Genomic DNA, 20,463 nt, shown 5'->3' on the forward strand with positions numbered 1-20,463 from the left:
ACGCAGACGATGAAAAACACCCATAAAGTGTTACTAATACCACGCGCTCAGCATCATTTGCCAATTTAGCATCAGTGAGCCAATTTGCCACACATAGTTACATCTTCGTCTCTGTGTTTAGACCATGAAAAGTGGTTTTCAGAACCAGAAGCGTAAAAAAGTGGTTACATTGTGGCATCTTACTTACTCTTCCCTTATACTCTTCCTTTATCTGGCCCAAAAGAATCAATCAAGTTGATTGACAGTTTTTTTGGCAGGTTGGTAAACGTTGCTGTTGGAATTCTTCCTTCAACAACACCATGCTAAATATGAAATGACAAGTGCACTTTAACTATTCATCAGATTTGGCTATATTTGGCGCATTCTAGAGTCTGGAAAAATAAAACACCAACAAAAGGCATCGTCAGAACTAGCCTTTAGTGCTCCTAGCACTTCTGCAATCAAACAAAACAAAATTTGCTTTTTGGTCAAATTTGCAACATAATTTTTAAATGGTAGCAGCAGTGAAAACAAAAGCTTCAGCTGTGTCTGTCTAACAGATAGCGGACAGAAAAAGTGATGACAAATGAGTGCTCAATCTCTTTTTCTGCATTATAGTGCTACATTTTGTCTTGATACGAGTTCGTTAAGAACTGAATTGAAAGCAATTGTGATCCTGAGCAACCTTTGGGTTTGAGTAAGATAAGTTTGCCATGTGCAAAACAAAGTTCAAAATTTAGCATGTGTCCTGTTATCTTCACTATGCTCATGGGTGTCCAGTACTTTCCTGTCGGAACAATGAATTTTTTTCATTTTTTTTATTATGAAAATGTGCTTTTAGAGCTCAGCAAAATAGTGGCTCTCTTGAATTTTTTTTCTTTTTCGATCATAGAAATCCAGCTGAACTTTGTAGCTTGAATTGTGGGAAGGAAGGCTATAAAAGTAAGAAAATTCTGAAACTGGTTTGCTGGAAACCCCACTGCAAAACTTCAACGTGTATAGCATTCCAATTCTCATTTAAATTTTAAATTTATTTCTTGCAGGGTTCTGGGAGCCAGTTTTGCGGCTGCTGCTGTTCTGCCTCAGCTGTCTGCAGCATTGAAGGACTCTCTCTTTATGTCAGATTCGGATTTGGGCAAGATTTCACACAATATAGAAAACCTTTTGTACTGCTTGTCTGAACCGCTAGGCAAGCTTTCTTTTCCTTTTTTTTAACTGCATGCCTGAAAATGTGAATTCTGTTTCGCGGTGTGTACTAAAGGAGCCATGACATCGTCATCCAACTATTCTCAGTTTATCATTGAAACTGAGAGCAGATGGTTAAACACACACGAAAAGTTGGGCTCTCATTGCACATCTTAACCAAAACTTAAAATGTGAAATTTTTCGTTTTTTGAGGGCCTCGAGGACTCTCCCAATGGCAGTGACTGCTATTTCAAGTCAGGAAGTGCAGGGCCATCGCTGTGTCATTTGCTCTGAAACATTCAAAAATCACCTGCATGCCTGAGTAAAACGAGCATGCCATGCCTGCAGAATTGTAGCTATGCGTTCGGGATCTCTGTTACTAAAAAAAAAAATTGTTGTCATCACATGTGGTTATGTATGCGTGGTCATTTGCTTCATGTTATACATATTGTAAGCAGCTGATGTTTCCAGGAAATGATTGCATGCATATCAAGGCCTAAAGGAATACTACTGACATGAAACTTCTCACTTTTTATTTTTTTAACGTGACACTTCAAAAACTCTAAACCTTAGAAAATAGAAAAAATACTGACATGCACCAGAGCACTAAATAATTTATCAATATGCTTTATCCTATTCACCATTTTCAATTTTGATAGTCAAGGTAGTAATGTGTCATGACATCAGGGCTCACAGGCTTGCTCCATTCATGTGATCACTGCAGCTGTCACACGTGAGCGCATTCAGAAGAAACATAAGCAGCGCTCATTATTCATTTTTTTATGATCAGCATTATCATTCCTGACCTTATTGCTAAACCGACGTCACCAAATTTTGCTCTGTGTCATGACACAATGATAATGTTGATCATTCCAGGTCTAGCATACTGAGACAAGTATGAAGTTCACACGGTATCTTGCAAATCTTTCACACCCTTCGCACTAGCAAAGTATGATCCTTTTTTGTGCAAGAGGAGTGGGGGGCACAGTTTCTGCAACTTTAAAGTTGTTTCAGTACTCCTTTAACCCTTTGAGGGTTTTTGCCGTACATGTACGGCGGCAGTTTTCTGTCCCACAAGGTCTTTGCCGTACGGGTATGGTTTCGACCCTCCATTTGAAATTTCGCGCCATAATGATGATGCGGGCTCACTGGGAGGTGCTGCCATCTTGTAGACTTGCAAGAAGCGTTTGAAATTTGTGCTACCTTCTTGGGGAGATAAAGAGAACTGATTTCTAGCTTCAGCGCGTCACGCAGACTGTGGCAACACCCCTTTTGCAGTTTCGGTTTCGCCTCGTGATCGCAACGGAGGCGCGCGAAACGTCATTTTTCTCTTTGTCGGCACTTTCTTGCAGGGCTGTAGAAGTTGATTTCTATCTTGATTGGCACTGCTCTTAGCTTATTTATCACCACCCCTCACGAAGTATTCTTGCTTCCTGCGGCAACGCGCTTACGCGAGAGGGTGCCTCAGACCTCTGCCCAAGGCAGCCGCACGCAGGGAAGATGTCATGTGTGCGCAAACACAACTCGTCGCTCCAAGAGGAGAACAGACACACATTTTAGGCGTGCAGACTGCGATAAGGCGCTGTGCGTAGACCCGTGTTTCAAGGAGTACCATACTCTGAAATACTATCGAACATTTTGCAGTTCTGAGTGATGCCGACACCAAAATACTGTTCCTAATTTTTTTTTACTATTCATTCCTGACTTTATACATTTTGTACATTCAAGATCCGCAATAAAGTAATTTGACCACCTGGGAAAGTTTTTTTCAAAATAATTCGACCCTCAAAGGGTTAACATCATTGCAAAAGTAATAGGAAAAGAATAGTGATCAGTCGTTGCCACTCAGTATCTCCACACATTGTTCTACTTTTTGTAAGCATCCATACCAGGCATCCTCTTGACTCATAATATTTAGGCTTAGTGAGCCTCGGGGCTGTGTCAGCCATCGCCTCACTTAATCTAGCACGTTACTGCGTACGTGTGCTCACTCTGCAAAGGGCACCCAGCGCTGCGCATCAAGAAACACAGTATTGCTCTGAGTTAATGGGAACAGGTCTGTTTGTCTTTGGTGCACTTGACACTGCACAAACGTCCAGCTTTATAGTGACGCACCGAGCAAGAAGGCTCCTGTGCCACGGACAGAAATTCAGAAACGGAAGCCGCTAGCATGTCGCTGCCAGAGGATGGTTCCCTGCCACATGTCACTAAGGGCAAAGTGTCCCCATGGCTATGCTGCTCACTCTCTCAATAAGCAATGAGCCTAATCATGAGAGCAGCTGGGGCAATTTTTGTCAGCTTTTGGCTTTCAATAAGTGCAGCTCGGCGTATTATGACCACGCATGAGCACTAGGCACTGCTATTTAGCTTAGCTTTCAGAAAAGGAACAATGCCAGGTATGCACCATAGATGAACTCAAGTCCGAGCGACGGCCAAAACAAAAGGGGCCGGTGGATGAGAGGAGAAAACGTGTACGCACCTGATGCTAACCCTGAGAGATATCTCTCTCCCTCCCCCCTGGTGCCCAATCATGCGGGATGTGCTGCCGCTGCTGGAAGTGCGCAGTGCCAAAAAAAAAAAAGAAGAAGTTCGTGAGAAAGATCACCCCTGATAACCATTGTGGGTGAAAAAGAAAAGGCGTGGGGGATGACAGAATAAACGCCTGTGACTGTGTGTGCCCCGAACCCCACAAACTGCAAGTTTAAAAATGCGTGCTCTCCTTCTTGCTCTTCTTTCTTTTCCCTTTTCTTTCTTTTATTATAAAGTGTTGCCTCTCACAGTTTACTTTTGATGTCAGTGGTGGTTTCTGTATCTGATAGTGTTCCAATGCATTGTTGCCTGTATTCACTACCTAATGTGACCTTTGCATTGCAGGAGTGCGATCGGTCGAGCGCTGCTTTTCTGATGGTAAGTGCACACCTCTGGCAGTGTTGTTTAACTCGATTTTTTTTACTGTTACCATATGTAATACAATCGGTCACAGAATTAGGGAAGCCGGCTGTTGTGTTGTGTATCAGCCGGACGCCAGGGTGGAACAGAAAATGTTTCTTGATGCAGTGCCCTTTTATAAGGTGATGAACATGTGATCTGCCGACTGCTGCTTGCGTGGCTGATAAGCGATACTCATCAAAATGCAGTGTCAGTGTGACACGCGATATCAGTACACAACATTCTTTTCTCCTAAGATTCGTTACACAATTCCAAAATCTCTGGTTAGTCGTCAATGTCATAACGTGTGACAGGCCGTCTAAAGAATGCTGATCTTCGCGGCTCGACCGGGTCTTGGGTAGCTTGGCTCGGACTTGCCCCTGTGGCTGCTTCCGTGCTGGCCGGCAGCTGTTGTGGTCGTCTGGCTGTAGGAGGTAGCCTGACGGGGTAGTCTGCACTTTGGACTGGATCGGCTTCAAGCTTTGTCCAGGCACTCCTCAATTGGTTCCGGTGCCTGTGATGGCGCTCGCAGCTTTCCAACTGGACGATGTATGCACCGAACCTCGGACTGCCACAACCCTGGCCACCTTGCGCCTGGACAAACACTTTTAACGTAGACCGCGTCACTGACACGGAACCTCATAATCTCTGGTCATTGCAGTTCAGGCGCGTGTTGCCGGTCCGGATGAAGTCTGTCCAAGGCCGTCCTCAGCCTTCGTCCGATCATTAATTCTGCCGGAGATTTTCCCGTGATCGAATGTGGCTTTGTGTGCTGTTTAAACAGGAACCGCGAAATCTTGCACTGCGTCGAACCTTCCTATTGCTTCTTTAATGCTTCTTTAATTTCTCTTACCATCCTCTCCGCCCTACCATTACTGGCAGGATTATAAGGTGCAGTGAAAATAGCATGCACACCATTACACTTTAAAAACGTTTGCAACTCCAAGCTAGTGAATGCTGTGCCATTATCTGAAACGATAACGTCTGGCACACCGTGTGTTGCAAACATCTTCCTTAAGCTGGTGACGACAGCTGTAGCCTTCATGGATGACATGACTTCGACTTCAGCCCACTTGCTATACGCATCTACCACGATTAAGAATACTTCTCCATTAACTGGGCCAGCGAAATCAATGTGTAGGCGACCCCAAGGTTGATCTGGCTTGATCCAAAAAATGCACTGGAACCTTAGGATTGCTTTGCTGGTTACTCTGACATGGCTGACAGTGCTGTACAAACTCTTCAATTTCATGGTCAATTTTCGGCCACCACATGAGCCCCCTAGCTGATGCTTTCATGGCACTCATCCCAAGGTGATTTGCATGCAGCAGTTGAAGCACACTTTTTCTGGCTGCTTTAGGAATTACAACGCGATTCCCCCACAGTATACAATCACGATGCAACAACAACTCTGACTTCTTCACCTCGTAAGGCGCAAACTAGCTGTCCATTTGTGTTGGCTGTTCGTAGTAAAGAATCAAGGCTGTTGCCCCGATTCTTTACTACCAACAAAGGCAGCTTCGCCTTCCGGCCCTTGAATTCTACCAAGATGGTTGCTCGACCCAGCAGCGGTAACGCCTCCTTTGACCAGGTTACGAGAGTTGTTCCAGTTGTTCCTCGATTACTCAAAATGTACCTTCACTCACTTTTGAGCATGAGGCTCCGGAATCAACTTCCATCTTGCCCTTGTATCTGTACTTTAACCATAAACTTCTGTTCTTGCTCTTTCACTTTGTAGAGTGAAAACAATGCACTCATTTCGTACACGCCTTTGCTCTTTTCAACTTTCCTCTTTTGCTCAGGCATCATCTTCCGGGCTGCTCTACTTTCGCCTTTTGAACGACAAGCCCTTGCTACATGTCCAACCCTTTTGCATTTGAAGCATGCTGCTTTTCTAAATCTGCATAAATGCGGAGCGTGCTTACCGTTGCAACAGTAGCAACTGGAACCCTCTGCTGTGGCGTCCTGCTTCGTGTGGGTTGCTTGCGTCATGCCCTGGCAGTCCTTTGTCTTGTCTCAGCCTTGCATGCGTATGTCTCGCTGTTGCTTGGCTGCTGCTACTGCGGTCGCGGCCATGTCATACACAACCTTGAATGTAAGGTCGTGTTCTCTTAGAAGTTGCTGCTGAACTGCTTCGTTCTGGAGGCTGCATACGAAACAATCTCGCATCATGACGTCCAACGGGAGCTGCTCATCGCCAAAACTGTAGCCTTCAGCTAGCTTCCGAAGCGCCGTGACGTAGTCCGCAACCAATTCCTTGGCAGCCTGGTTTCTCTTGTAGAACAAAAACCTTGCGTACAGCTCTGAAGGCCTTGGATGCAGGTGCTTGCGAACCGCTATCTTAATTTCATCGTAGGTTGCTGCTGTTGGTCTTGCTGGCTTGACCAGAGCAACAACTCAGCAGGATGGCTTTTTTCTGTCCTTTCGCTATCTTGTTTGCTTCGCAGAACATTTCTAGCCTCGACATGTTCGTCCCACGACGCGTTCGTGCCGAGACGATACTCACCGATCCTGCCGACGGCCATCGCCGTCGCTTCCTCGTCGCCAACTGTTGTGTATCGGCCGGACGCCGGGGTAGAGCAGACATGTTTATTGATGCAGTGCCCTTTTATAGGGTGATGAACATGTGATCCACCGACTGCTGCTTGCGTGGCTGATAAGCAATACTCATGAAAATGCAGTGTCAGTGTGACACGCGATATCAGTACACAACAATATGCAATACAATCGTTCACAGAATTAGGGGAGCCGGCTGTGAATGGCTTCTGTGGAAAGGTGACGACTGGTTCCTTGATGCTCAGATTTGCACAGAGTTTGCATTTCAGGGTTCTTTTTGTCTAACACCATGCTTGTGGGCAGTACTTAAAGGGATAGTTAAGACGAAAACTTAATCAGGACTGATAAACTTATTTCACTACCTTAGTACCATTATTAAGGGTGGACACATGTTAATAATTACTGGAGAAAGTGAAGTTAAAACTTTTGCTTCCCCAGTTTTGCACCAAAGCCTTGCCACTTGTGTCACTGGTAGTTGCTAGAATTAAATTTATCAGCATTTTGCCCCAATTTTGTGTCTGTGCTCAATTGCACACTTGGCCATTTGAAATATTCAAGAACTAATAAAGAAATATCCGCTTTTACGAATGTGTCTGTTTAATTTGTTCTTTGAATGAAATGAAACCACATTCGATTCATTATTTGATAGTTACAGACATTCACACACCGCTCTCTTGAAACAAACTGGTATGCTTCCAAGCAATACAGTGGACTTCCATTAATGCGACTGTGATGGTGCCGACGAAATTGATCGAATTATCCAGCGGGTCGAATGAAACAAGGTGCAGAAAAATGCCTATACACACCACTGATTCATTTGGCACTGGTTGCCGGATTAAAACGCGCCTGCTTCATTGCATCAAAGTAGAAAACTAATGCAGTAATGATATTAAAGCTCCTAAATAAATTAGAAATCTAATGGACACCCTATTTTTTAGCGAGGAAAATGGGGAAGGTCTAATATGTGTTGCACGAGGGCAGCCAGTTTTCTAAAGTCAGCTTTGTCACAATATTTTTGAAGTCAGCTTCATCTCAATATGGCAGTGTTTGCAGTAAAGCACACAAACGCCACCCACACAGCTTTGGTTTTGTGTCCGATTGCACTGCGCAGGCAATTTTCAGCCCAGTTTCTATGGGGAAAAAAATGGTGCATGTTAGAATCGAGTTGATACCGTAATCAGTCATTGTGAGCTACCATTTTTGATTGGACATCTTCCTAGGACAGACCAAAAACAGGCGTTTTCGACTGGAGATTTTGTGTGGGTTCAATGTAGTATTCACTTTTCCTTAAGCTCTGCCGAGACCAGCTGCCACTAAAGGAATCACTATTGGGTCACCATGGGGGTTTTGCGCATGCATGCCGAGTGGTAAAGTTAGAATCATCACATGAAGGCCAATTTTAGGATCAAAGTAACAAAAGTTTGGGCCCATATAAATGCATGGGCACCAGCCAGGGCCTTTAGTTGGGATCGAATTAACCAAAAACTCAACCGGAGTCTAATTAATGAGAGTTTACTGTAGTATATTTCACATGCTTGTGCTGACGCATGTACACACACATGGAAGGCATGTCTTTTGGAAACTGAATCAAAAGTATGTGTTGTCTGTTGCAGTACTAAATAAAAAATGCAGGTTTTCGCATCGATGTAGTGATCGTGCTGTCTGTAACTGTTTTTAGCAAGCATGCTGTGTTTTGCTATAACACTCATAGATGGTAGCACCGTTTTGCTGAGGAACTGCATTACACGGTGGAAATAATTAAAACTCATTTGTGTCAACCATTTCTAGCAGTCAAAACTGTGCATTGGGTCTGGAGCCCTCTTCTACAGTGGCCCTTATAATTTACTGTGCAGTTTTGGTACGTTAAACTTGACACTGCGACTAATTAAAGTAATTAGAAGTGAGAACTTCCAATTTTAAGTGCAATAGAGAAAGTTTCTTCGAAGTTCCCTGGCCCGACACTCGACTTCCTTTAAAGGGACAATAAAGGAAAATGTTAAGTTGAACTAGATCTATAAATTATTCATGTAGAAGTTTATCATATTTTTCTGTGAGATATCACTTGTGTAAAAAATGACTGCTGAAGGTCACTCTAGTGTTGCTCAATTTGAACCGCCTGTGCCAAAATGGACAGGTTCCTGTAATCTCCACGCGACCTCCCTCTATGCCGCTCTCTGTGAATCGGCCAATGTTGATGTCACGGGAGAGGTACCATAGTCCACAACAGGGGGTGCCACTGCTACTTTTCATTTTCGTCATTTTATTGCTCACGAGAGCTCTGTTTTTGCTACGAATGATGAATTTATTAATACAGAAGCTTAATGTTATTAAGCTCAACTTAATATTGCCGTTAGTGTGCCTCTACAGGTGAACAGTCTGGCGTCATATACTTTATAAAAATGAGGTTGGCCTAATAAGAAATAGCTTTTGGACCTGTAGCTACTGATTTTGTGCCTGCATAAATTGTGTGTCTTTTCTGATTTTTGGAATGAGAATGAGAGTCTCAATCAATTTTAAATGCAATTTTTTTTCTATTTTTCTAACAATTTTTCAGTGCTTTTCTATCTCAAGTCGGTGCTCAACTTAGGCATTGATACCATTGGGTGAGTAATATCATTGACACAAGAATCTTTATAAGACATTCTGAATCTACTGAGCTGTGAATTTTATGGCTCCCAGTAGTGTCATTGGGGAAACTGAACTTGGAATTTTTCAGTGAGTTCTTAGGTGTGTTGAAGTGGTGATGGAAAACCACATGTCACTGCTGAATCCTGCCAAGTGCTAATGCATGCTGTTAGAATTTTGGCTTTAATATGTTTCCTACATTCTCAGCATTATTGAAAATATATTGTGGCAAAAATAGGTTAACAACTTCAAGTTTTCAGTCCACAAGTGTGAATTTCGACAGCCCTAAAGAATGCTGAGATTTATTTCAATATATTTAATTATATGTGATATCAGTGCTTGTGTACGAAGCTCAATTATAACTAACATTGATATAATGGAGTGAATCTAAAATGTATGTTGCCGACATCAGCATGTCAAGAATATGTGCCTATAATAAATATCAGGTACCGTCGAACCCACTTATAACAATACCGGTTTTAACAATATATAAGTTGTAATAATAAGAAGCTGCCGTGCCGTCAACTTTTGTCCGTTTTCCATGGTGAAATAGCCCGCTTACTACAATGCCACGATGCTGCATTATCAGTTACCACGATGAAGTCTGGCTGCTGCGTGTCAGCCCGGAAAGGTAGCGAAATACAAAATCCTTGAAAAGAAAAAAGAAAATGAGAAATTTAAGCTGCTGCATGATGGTCCGCTGCCCGAACAGCTGTTGCGCGCTCATTTTCCATCTTTCTCCGTGTGCCTCTCTCCCATCGCCCTTCCACTCCTCCGAACACGAATGGGCTGCGCACATAGTTCCACGCTGCGCCATCCTCTGAAACACGAATGAACCGCACCAACTGCACTGCTCCAAGGTTGCTCGTTGGCTCCTCATTCAGCACAGTTCTGCAAACAGCTTAATCGCTCGCATTCGTTTTTGTTGGTTGTGTCGAAATCATTCCTGGCCACCCGATTTCTCAGCCTCATTTGACTCGCCGCCGAAACAGAAGATGGCTGATCCCCCCGCTGATCACCGGCAGTGCACAACGTTGCTGGTGAAAAGAAAGCGCATGGCTATTGGTATGGTAACTAAGTGCTTCTAACCGATGAGGCAATTGTCGTGAACGTGCTTGCATCGGATAGGGATGGCGACGACAACAGCGATGACACGGTAGGGCAAGCTGCCTCAGCATTGTCCTCACAGGAGGTCAGGCAGATGGTTCAGTCCCTCTGGGGCTTAATTTTTGCGAGGACCTTCCTCTGCACTACGTGGAGCACCTGGATGCCTTGGTGAAGGATGTTGGCAAGTTTCGTGTAAAGCATGCAAGGCTGACAAACATAGGGTTTTCTCATGCAAGCCAGTGAGAAGCATGGGGCGAGATGCTTGTGGCGATCTCACCTCAGCGTTTCTTCTAGATTTCTCAAGCTGACCGGCTGCTGTGGCAACCTTCTTGTATCTCTTAAAAGGCCCCTTTTGGGGCCAACAAAGCGATGCCTCGGCAGAGCTCGCATAACGCTTGCCACCTGTGGCCCCTCTTTGCATTTGTTATAGCAGTGTGATTCTTTAATGCTGACAGCCGTGGCTTGTTACTTGTGATCGGAGTGACCAGGAGTGAACACAATCGGCATACGGTTGGAGGAAGGTGGTGGGGAGGAGTACTGGCTTCCCCGCCATTGCAGTTTTCTCACATCAGCTCTGCCATCCCCCTATTTTGATTTTTTTCATGCAACCCGGTTATAACACTTATTGGTTATAACAATGAAATTTCCGTGCCACTTGAATATTGTTATAAGTGGGTTCGACTGTATATCGAAGATATTTTCCTGCCGGAAGCCTAACTCATTCTAGCGAGGCTCGGCTGGCATCCTTTTATTTGATCATAAAAAGGAAACCTCCATTCTGTTAAGGGTAGTAGGGCTGTTCACATGAATTTATACACTCGAACTTTGTTACAGCGAAATGGGATATAACAAAATAATGGCTATAACGAATTATATGAAGTTTCCCTTTAATTTTCCAGAGATTCACGTACTTAACAGCCTTGTTCTAACGAAGCGAGATTGTCCTGTCGATGGATATAACAAACTAGATTCATCTCCGAAACAGAAATACCTGACCGTTGCAAGCTGAGTGCATCAAGTGCCGTAGTGTTCGGAACTTGTTCGCTAGGGCAGTTCAAAACTCCCACTTCCCCACGTCGAATTCGCCATCGAGCAATACTGGTCTTTCTCACCACCGTGCATAGCTGCACACGTGCGAACAAGCAGCGTCTCACTGTTGCACTTCTCCACTGAACTCTCTCTACCTGTTGCGTGTGCCTATACACGTGGCTGCACGCAGCAGTGCATAAGATTAGTGCATTCACTTCTACTGTGCAGCATGCAAAGCAGGCAGGCATAGCTTAGTGATGCCTCCAAGGCCTCCCCAGTGCAATCTCGGGGTCACGCGTGCTGCTGCACAGCTAAGCGCAGTTGTGTGAAAAATTAGTGCATTCACTTCCCTCGCTCTCTGCGGTGCGCCGCTCTAGCAGCCGCAATTGGGTCTCGCCTCCGACGTCTCCCCTGTGAAATCACGGAGGTCACATCCAGGCCGTGCATTCACCTCTCCCTGTGGCATGCTGTGCTGGCTGGTCGTGGCCTTCGAAATCGCTAAGGCACCGGTGTAATCTCGGAGGGGGGGAGAGTCACGAGCCAGGCGAGCCACGGCGGCGCGGTGAAGGTCACTTGGCTACTCAATCACACGATGGAGCGCTGTGTTGTGTGCCACGTGCTGCCCAACTGCGATGAGCAAAGTGGAAAGTGGATGTGAAAGGCCATCAGAATGGAATACAAAGCAGCTATCTGAAGGCTGTCGCATCAGGTGCTATGAACTCGCGTGTTGCGCATGCAGAAGATTCTTTTGTTGTTTTATTCAAATTTCACCGCATGCACGGCCATGTAGCAGTTCTGCGGGCTGCAAGGCCGTTTTCTTATTTCCAGGTTTACAATTGTGCACCCGATTGGGCACATATTGCAGCAAATGGCAATAATGAATATAACTAAGTAATTTCCACTCCCCCTTCAACTTCTTTATAGCGAGGTTTGAGTGTATTTTCTTTTTTTGCAGGAATGTATGGATAAGACTTGCTTGCTCAGTTTTCTTTCTTTTGCGGGCTCTTTTCCAGGACTTGTTGTGGTGACACTCAAGTCGTTGGCGATTGTTACCAACTCCTCGCCAAAGTGGTTAAAGCAGTGGGGCTCCTCGTGCAGTTTGCCACAGGGCAGCGCAAGAACTACTCGCTAAAACCCTGCGCAGAGACACTCATCGCTTGGACGGAGGAGATATTTCCACCTCTACTCCACCTTCTCAAATCAGGTTCGTTGTTGGTGATTGCACGATTTGTTGCACCTTTGCTACCTGAGCTTTCCCAGCTGTCGATATGCCGATATGCCAAAATTTTCCTGGAGCAGTGGTTCTCAAATGGTGCTCCAGCAAAACCAAAGATTATTCTAGTTTGGCAGCTGCTGAACATAGTGAAGTGTCATCATCATAATGATCGGCCTTTCTTACATATTGCAGGGACCAAGGCCATTAGCGACAATCTCAAATTATTGAATTTCAGCACTTATAACTTGCAGAAAAAAGAATAATGATAAAGAAAGAACAGCCAAGTCAAGGTATAGGTTTAACAAATTTTGTCTTGAAATGTGGCTTCAAGGTAGCATGTGCAGCGTTATTCTACATCTGCCCTTCAAGATTTCATTACCTCCATGGGAACTCTACACTCTCCCCACCCTTGTGTTTTGGAGGTTCCTTCTTCAAGGAAAAACCAACCAAGCCGGAAAACCGGGAATTCACAAGGATTTTGAGTAGTCTGGAAAAACTCAGGGAAAACTTAGGGAATTTGTACCTCTATCCGGGAAAATTAGCTGTAATTTTATCGAAAGGGTCGAAAGTCGCTGTAATGCTGGCTCGAGTAATAGACAGGAATCATAATGAATCGTCTTTGATGCCCTGTCGTTACCTGGAGGAGTTGCCAGTGTACAGTTAGCGACCGACTTTCCAGATGCCTGATAATTCAGACAGCTTCACGGCGCCACCACGTAACCTATAGTGTCAATGTATAAGAATGTCTGAAATTTTGTACGCAAGAACCCTTCGCTGTCCATTTTTCCGGACTTTGTGGTGTGATCGCAGGTCCGAAATGGCATTAATCAAAGCCATCACTGCTGCCATTTCGATTACTTTGCCGCCTCGAACCTGCGCTCACGCGCAGATCCGCTGGCAGCCGTAGTCACCATCACGGCACCGCTAGGCCTAGCTGCTTCAATTTTCGCTATTAAGCATCTTGCCGTTTTGTGCTTTCTGAGCTTCGAAGCTCAGAAAGCACGGTGCGTTCCATAATGGCGATTCCCGAAATTCAACGTCGCCTCTGTATAGCAATGTTATAGCAATACGTTTTGCCGGATAGTGCATTTTTTGTCGCATTTTTTTCTCACACGGATAAACGAGGTTCTACTGTATTGTATCTCAAAGCTTTGGGAGTCCTACAAGATGTTTTAAATTCTTCCAGACTCTTCAATCCTGACTTGCAAGCTGAGTACAGGCACCGTCCTCCCATTGGTCCTCAGGGTCAGGAACGATGGCCAGCTTCAGAAGGTACGCTCTTGGCACCATGGAAATTTTGCTGCTGATGCAGTGCGAGGGGTGCTTTTGCATGGTTGAGTGCATTCTTGTTAATGCAGCCCTGATTAGTCACTGGCAAAATATGTGAGACGTTTTGGTGCAGGCACGCCTTGGCCGGCACTGTTCTCAGATTGCTTTTTTCTTTGTTGAGAAGGCTTCGTGAGCCAGAAAAAATAAAAAATAAGAAGATAGCTAGTATCGCCACCCTAAAACGCTAGCCTGCCGTGACATCATGGATTTTTACTGCATTTACTCTGGTCTAGCTTAATCTTTATCACTAAATGAGGTCTAGATTGTATTCTCAAGGAACCAAATGATCGACCTAGCAAGTTCAAAAAATTTTCCTGTTTCAACATAGTGCAAATGCTGGAAGATACTTTGCAATTGTGGCGTCACATATGTACTGGCACTCAAGCTGTGGCACAAATTTCAAACATATGGGAGTGTGGCCTTGCATTGCTTGAGTAATGTATCGTATTTGCTCACATAATGTTCCCACTCGCATAATTCTTCTACCCCCAAATTGGCCATCAAAAATTAGATTTTTTTCATTTCCTCAAGTAATCGTTGTGCCCTTGATATTGCTGCAGTGACAGTCATCTACAATCGCCAAGCAATTTTCCGGACCTTGTAAGGACCAAAAAATAGTCAGAATAATCGAACAGTCCGAAGAACTCGTTCAGCCCCCCCAAAAATATATATATTAGCCTTAGAATGGCTAAAAAATTTTTTAATAATGCCCTGCCCCACACTATGTTTGGAGGCGATCAAATTTGCTTGGATTTATGCAAGAGTGACGTCTCCGTATACAATCTGACATGAGTGTCATCGCATTGGTGATCTGCAATATTTGTTGCTGGAGATTGCCATGGAGATCAAAGAAATGAGCCACGTTTCTTCGCAGCATTTTGCTCTCGCGAAGCAACATGAGGTGGTGCCGGTCACACAAATGGCAAAGCCGGACAAACACACGTAAAGATCCGGTGTTGTGTTTGAGACACATTTGTTCTGTGGGTACACCACATGCAGATAGCAATTGAAACTTTAAAATAAATAAATGAATAAAAACGTATCCCCTATAAGTGATTATAATGGCAGTGCTGACCGAAAAAAGAAAAATAAATAAACAAGAAAAAGGGGCGTCCCCTAGAGCATTGTGTCAGCCAAGGAAGAGAGGGCATGGCCTCCCAGACTGGAGGATGTCGCACACTCTCTATTGAAAGCATGCATGTCTGTGATAGGATGATGTGGGCCCAGGCCTCAAACACACCCGGATGGCACTGTGAACACAGAGAGGCTTTTATGACACGGGAACGGGACTTGGATAATCTACACGATAACACACACACAATTCACTTCAGGGTTGTCTATCGCTTAGGTAGTCATGCACAGTGTCAATGTAGGAAGATGTCTGCTCGCGTGTCGGTATCACACACTTGCGGCACAAAGAGCCGCAACAATGAATCTGGAGCAGCAACTGCTCGATTTTTCGGACATTCTCGCAGCCCCTAGGAAGTCTGAAAAATTGGACGCTGACTGTGCAACTGACCAAGAGGACGGTTCAAATGGTCTGTGGGGTGAACGGATGGGCAAAGGACAACGAGAACAGAAAGGACCTATGTATTGAGGAATGAACAGGAAAGGAATTGTGCCGCCGCTTCTTTGAATGGACTTGAGCTCAAAAAGAAAGTGTTGGCTGATGCCGAAGTGCAGGTGTCCATCATCTAAACCAAAATAAACTCTTTAAAGCAGTGAAACGCAACACTGAGGCATTGTGCACGGGCTGAGAGTATTGCAGGACAGTTGAGATTGACTTAATAGCTGTTGAGAGAGAATCTCACCTGTGACTAAGCTTGGACCTCATACCAATGAGTTTGCTATCAATTGATAGAAACAGGTCATATTCGAAAATATTTACTTCTGTATGCATCTCTTTTTTTATTCATACCTGAGAATGTTTGACTCGATTTGCAATGGGTTTTACTATTTTTTTCGGAGTTTTATTTTCTGTGCATTGCACTAAACCCTCCCTTCAGTTTTCTTCATGAATAAAATAAACACTTCTCCTTACTATAAAAACTGAATTAAGTCGTTTTTGTTTTTAACATGCTTACTAGAGAGTGACAGCTTCGGGCAACATGGTGTCAGCCCAGCTTGACACAAAACAAAGTTCTGTGTCACTTAGGGAATTTTGCAAAGCCACTCAGGGGAAACGTGGAAAACTCGGGGGAATTTGGAAATGTAAACTTGGTAGACACCCTGACTAGGCTGCACCTTTAGTCAGCCAGATGACTTTAATGCGACCTGTGCAATGATGCATGCACTAGGCATGCCTTTAGTCAACCAGGACCGTGGGGCGACCGTGGCGTTGGGGCAGCGTGTCGTCCTACACCCCGGAGGCCAGGGTTTGATTCTCACTCAGACTGAAATTTTCTTTTTCAAAGCAATTAATTTGCTTTGTTTTCAGGAACCTCCCTGAGAAATTTGGTATCAATCTGAGCATTCTCTGCATGTGTTGTTACTGTTTGCACCGTTGGCTATCTTTGATACCATCTTTCAGTTACACCAGTACCGACAGATTTTCACGTAATCAGGCATATAATGCTTGCGCAATACATTTCTTTTTTTTTTTTTTTTTGTGGAGTGCATCTATAAATGGGGGGGGTATGCATTTCTTCCAACCCAGGCATTTGATCCGTGGCCCAAGGATTGGTTTCGGGAGTCACCATTGGCTGAAATCTGTTTCCTTAGTGGCCTAGTCTCTGGGCTGAGCGAAGAGGAACTTCTGCAGACAGATGAAGACAATCGTACTGTGCTACTACACATCCTGCTCAAGAGGGCTCTTATAGTCCACGAGAGGCAAGCATTGCCAACTTGAGTCTGTATGTTGAATGCATAGGGGGTGAAGTAGCCAACTGTTAAAGGCAACTGTGCATTCTGCATTCATAGTTTTATCCATCTTCCTAAAAATACTTTTAAGGCAGAACACTCCAGTTAAAGACATTATTTTTTATTTATGGGTACATTTTGATCAAACTTTCATCACTTAGGTATTTCAACATGCTGATTTCAATATGCAAATGATTCTTGTGCAACAAGCAGTTTTCAAAATATAAAGAAATTATATTTTTGTATGGTATATTTTGAGGTGAACTCTATTAAATGTTTTTTGTTATGGAGGAGACTGGGATATCAAAATGTTGTTGAATGATTAGAATTTGAAGTGCTGCGAAAATGAGTGTTCTAGTAGATTGATTTGTATGAAAGCTACAGCATGTCGAACTTAAGAACCCATATGCAGTATAACACCACTGATGTGTTCCTTGTTCATATGTTTTCCCGAGTATAACATCATTAAAGCCCGGTCCCAGCAAAGGGCTCATAGACACCTATACACAGCAAAATTTAATTCATATGTTTTGGGAAAAAATGCAAAAAATACATACTGAGCAGGAAGACATACGATTGGAAGTCACTAAAAATTTGGCATTGGTCATTATTGTGGCTTCGGCAAGCATATGTTTGTGCCTTTGTCAGCAGCTTCTTTGAGGGAGGGGGGAAGGGGGGCACTTTTTGTGAGAAGTTTTACATGCCCGCTCCTCCGTATTGCAGCACGAGCCCCCTACACAGAGGGGGTGTCTCCTATTTTCCTATTGTGTAAAGTTTTAAGACCGCGACAGAAAACTGAAATGAAATCAAGTTCAGGGCTGATGCGTTAATACCATGCTGTCATAGCGACACTTGATGCTCACTTTGCACCATCTCCAGCAGGGAATGGCAGTGCGTTTGGGTTATCGCCTGTTAAGTGCGCAATACACTTTCAATAGCACTACTCCACATGCACTTTAAAACTGTTGAATGAAGATGCTTATCGCAATAGGATTGGTGGCGATAGCTGTGAATGCAACGTTCAATAACCGGAAAAGGAAACTGTGCATGTCGGCATTTTCACGTGACACGGGTGGATGAGTGAGGGGAAGATTCCATGGTGGGCACCTACTTCTCACAATCATGCATTCCTTGGGCTTTTTCTTGTTTGCATGAAATGTAGCAGCCAGAAAACATATTGTGTGATCGTAGGTTGCCGATTTACTGACATTGGTGCCAAAAAAACGTGTTTTCTAGGAATGTGATAAAGGGACAGACAACTGCTCAGAACATGAATCGAGATAACCCCACTGATGGAATGATTCCCTATCATAGTGGCTAAAAGAGCCGTGTTTTTCTCATTGAACGTGAATTTATGCGAACGCACGGTTTGCCATGGCACATTCAGTATACGGGGGGTAACATAAACCGCGTGAAGGGCGACCTATCCTCGGTGTATATCCATGACCTTGGTGACATGATGAAAAGAAGAAAAAGACGCCCAGCCAAATAATCCCCACTCGAGGTCACCAACACCAAAACGTGGGTGCTCCCCTGTGACCCCCCTGTCTCCCCTCACAGGTCAAGCTCCCCCAGCATCGGTCATCCCAGCGGACCAGCACTGCTGCAGCCAGTCCCTCTTTTGATGCCCCTGCCCTTTCCTGTCTGTCAAGTGTCACCCCACCTTCCTTACTCTCCCCAGCTTTTTACGAAAGACCCTTCAAAAGCTGCACATAGCCACCCCCGAAGAATAACCCCTGAAGAAGGAGCCGAATAGGCTCCGAAACGTCAGGGTAATAAAGTTGGCTTGTTTGGTTGGAGTCAGTCTGAAAGTCCTAATCAATTTTCCAACCAGACAGGTAATTCTGTCGAAATTTTTAGCTTCATAATTAAGGAACACATTTTATGTCCCGTGGCAGTGGCCCCTTTATGCTCTTGGTATGCTTCACTGCAATACATTTTGTCTGCTTGATTGCATAACACCGCTGTATTGTGGCGAAACTAACTTTTGGGAACCGGCATATGCAATGCTTTAGACCACTGCCATGCTTTCCTCATTTCGATGGTATTGGCTAAGATGACGATGATGGAATCAGCGCCATTGCTGACAGTGGAGAATCCTTTAAATGAAGAACACGACACCGAACAGCAGGAAGTTTGATATCGAACGTCGATGAAGCTAGGCCTTTTGTAGCGCACAACTAGTGCTGCCAGCAGACCAGCATGCAAGAGTGCTGGTTCGAGGCTGCGAGATAATGAAAGTTTTGGCTGTGGAGGCTTCAATTAATGTCATTTCAGACCTGCAGTCACGGCGAAAAGTTTTAAAAATCAGACGGCAAAGGGTTTCGGCATCCGAAATTTCAGATGTACCTATACATTGTCTCTATGGGGTACGTGGCGGTGCCGTGAAGGCATCCAAATTATCAGGCCCGTCTGAAAAATTGGGCTTCATAAAGATTGCTTGTTGTCTGTATTTATCTTTTAGGCCTACTTCACTCTCTCTATGTCTACCTTCCTGACAAAAACAAATTATTGTGATAGTATAAGTGGAGCTGGAGGTATTGTTACTCCAAAATTGTGACACCATCCCAAATGCTGTCTTGAGAAAATAGGGAAAAACACTTCTTGACATGTTCATGGTGTCTATGGCAAAGGATACAGGGGTCCAATCAGGTAAAAAGCTGGAGCAAGGAACATTGATATATTTTTGGGCCGATTTCTCGCTACAAAGAACGACGTAAATTTTGTAGTGTTCATCATTGGCATTGTAATCATTTTGATGATTCTGCAGTATTGGCTTCGTTATGCACATTTTACCGATTTTTGTGTTGCATGTTTTTTGGAGTGCTTGAACAAGGCTAAAGAAAAAAGAAAACATGGGCAAGGTAATACCATACAGAACTTCATCATCCTTTTTTGTATGTTCTAGGTCTCGCGACTCTGGCTTTCTGCTAACCTGCGTCAAGAGTGTTCTTCAGTTGGTGAACCGCATAGTGTAAGTTGCCCATGTTTGTATACTGCAGTGTGTGGCAACAATGTAAATAGTCTACGCTTATTACAATGGACCCATGTGCAACAGACCTTCAGATATAACAGACCATATTTCAGCCTTAGTTTGTTCTACCTATTTTGTTAATGCAACAAAGTTAGCTTTTAATGGACCGTGCTACGGTGCACTATTGGCTACAGTGGACAAAACTAGTGGCAATTTTTTTTTTCGAAATTGGGCATATAAAACATACTTATGCCATGTCGACACGGGCTAACAGCTGACTTGCGAAGGTCAGCCGATAATGGCAGCTCAATATCACACGCGCGAGGGAGGAAGGCGAGGTGGAAACTCGCTGTCTTCTTTTCACGCACAAGGCATGGGGGGTGGGGGTGTGGGGCAGGCGAGAGAGATGGGGTTTCTACTCTGACGGCTGCTGCTTTGCATACATCGCAGATGTGTGCAAAGCAGCAGGTAAGGTAAGGCGCAGGTGCCTTACCTTGAAAGTGATTTGTGATGTGTGCAAAAGTGCGCACCCGCACGGGCACTGTATCTTGAAAGCGATCTGCGATGTAGACAAAGTGTGCCCAGTGCTGGTACTAGCTTCATATGCATTGTGCTTTCGATGTTTAGTTCGTGTTGAAGCGAGAGATAGCGCGAAGGTCAATTCGCTCACTGCCAT

The 20,463-nt window shown here is 44.3% G+C and overlaps 1 protein-coding gene across 4 annotated transcripts in view; it reads left to right on the top strand.

Moving 5' to 3' along the window:
* THADA (Thyroid adenoma-associated protein homolog) overlaps window positions 1-20,463 on the top strand; it is a 103,894-nt gene that overhangs the window by 2,801 nt on the left and 80,630 nt on the right. For all 4 annotated transcript variants that reach the window (XM_075674548.1, XM_075674550.1, XM_075674549.1 and 1 more), the window contains exons 4-10: window positions 1,023-1,168; window positions 4,039-4,071; window positions 9,203-9,251; window positions 12,423-12,613; window positions 13,812-13,897; window positions 16,611-16,783; window positions 19,722-19,787. In XM_075674548.1, coding sequence (XP_075530663.1) covers window positions 1,023-1,168; window positions 4,039-4,071; window positions 9,203-9,251; window positions 12,423-12,613; window positions 13,812-13,897; window positions 16,611-16,783; window positions 19,722-19,787 — 744 coding nt within the window. The remainder of the gene's footprint in view (window positions 1-1,022; window positions 1,169-4,038; window positions 4,072-9,202; window positions 9,252-12,422; window positions 12,614-13,811; window positions 13,898-16,610; window positions 16,784-19,721; window positions 19,788-20,463) is intronic.

Source organism: Dermacentor variabilis, chromosome 11 (genome assembly GCF_050947875.1).
Source record: "Dermacentor variabilis isolate Ectoservices chromosome 11, ASM5094787v1, whole genome shotgun sequence".
NCBI lineage: Eukaryota > Metazoa > Arthropoda > Arachnida > Ixodida > Ixodidae > Dermacentor > Dermacentor variabilis.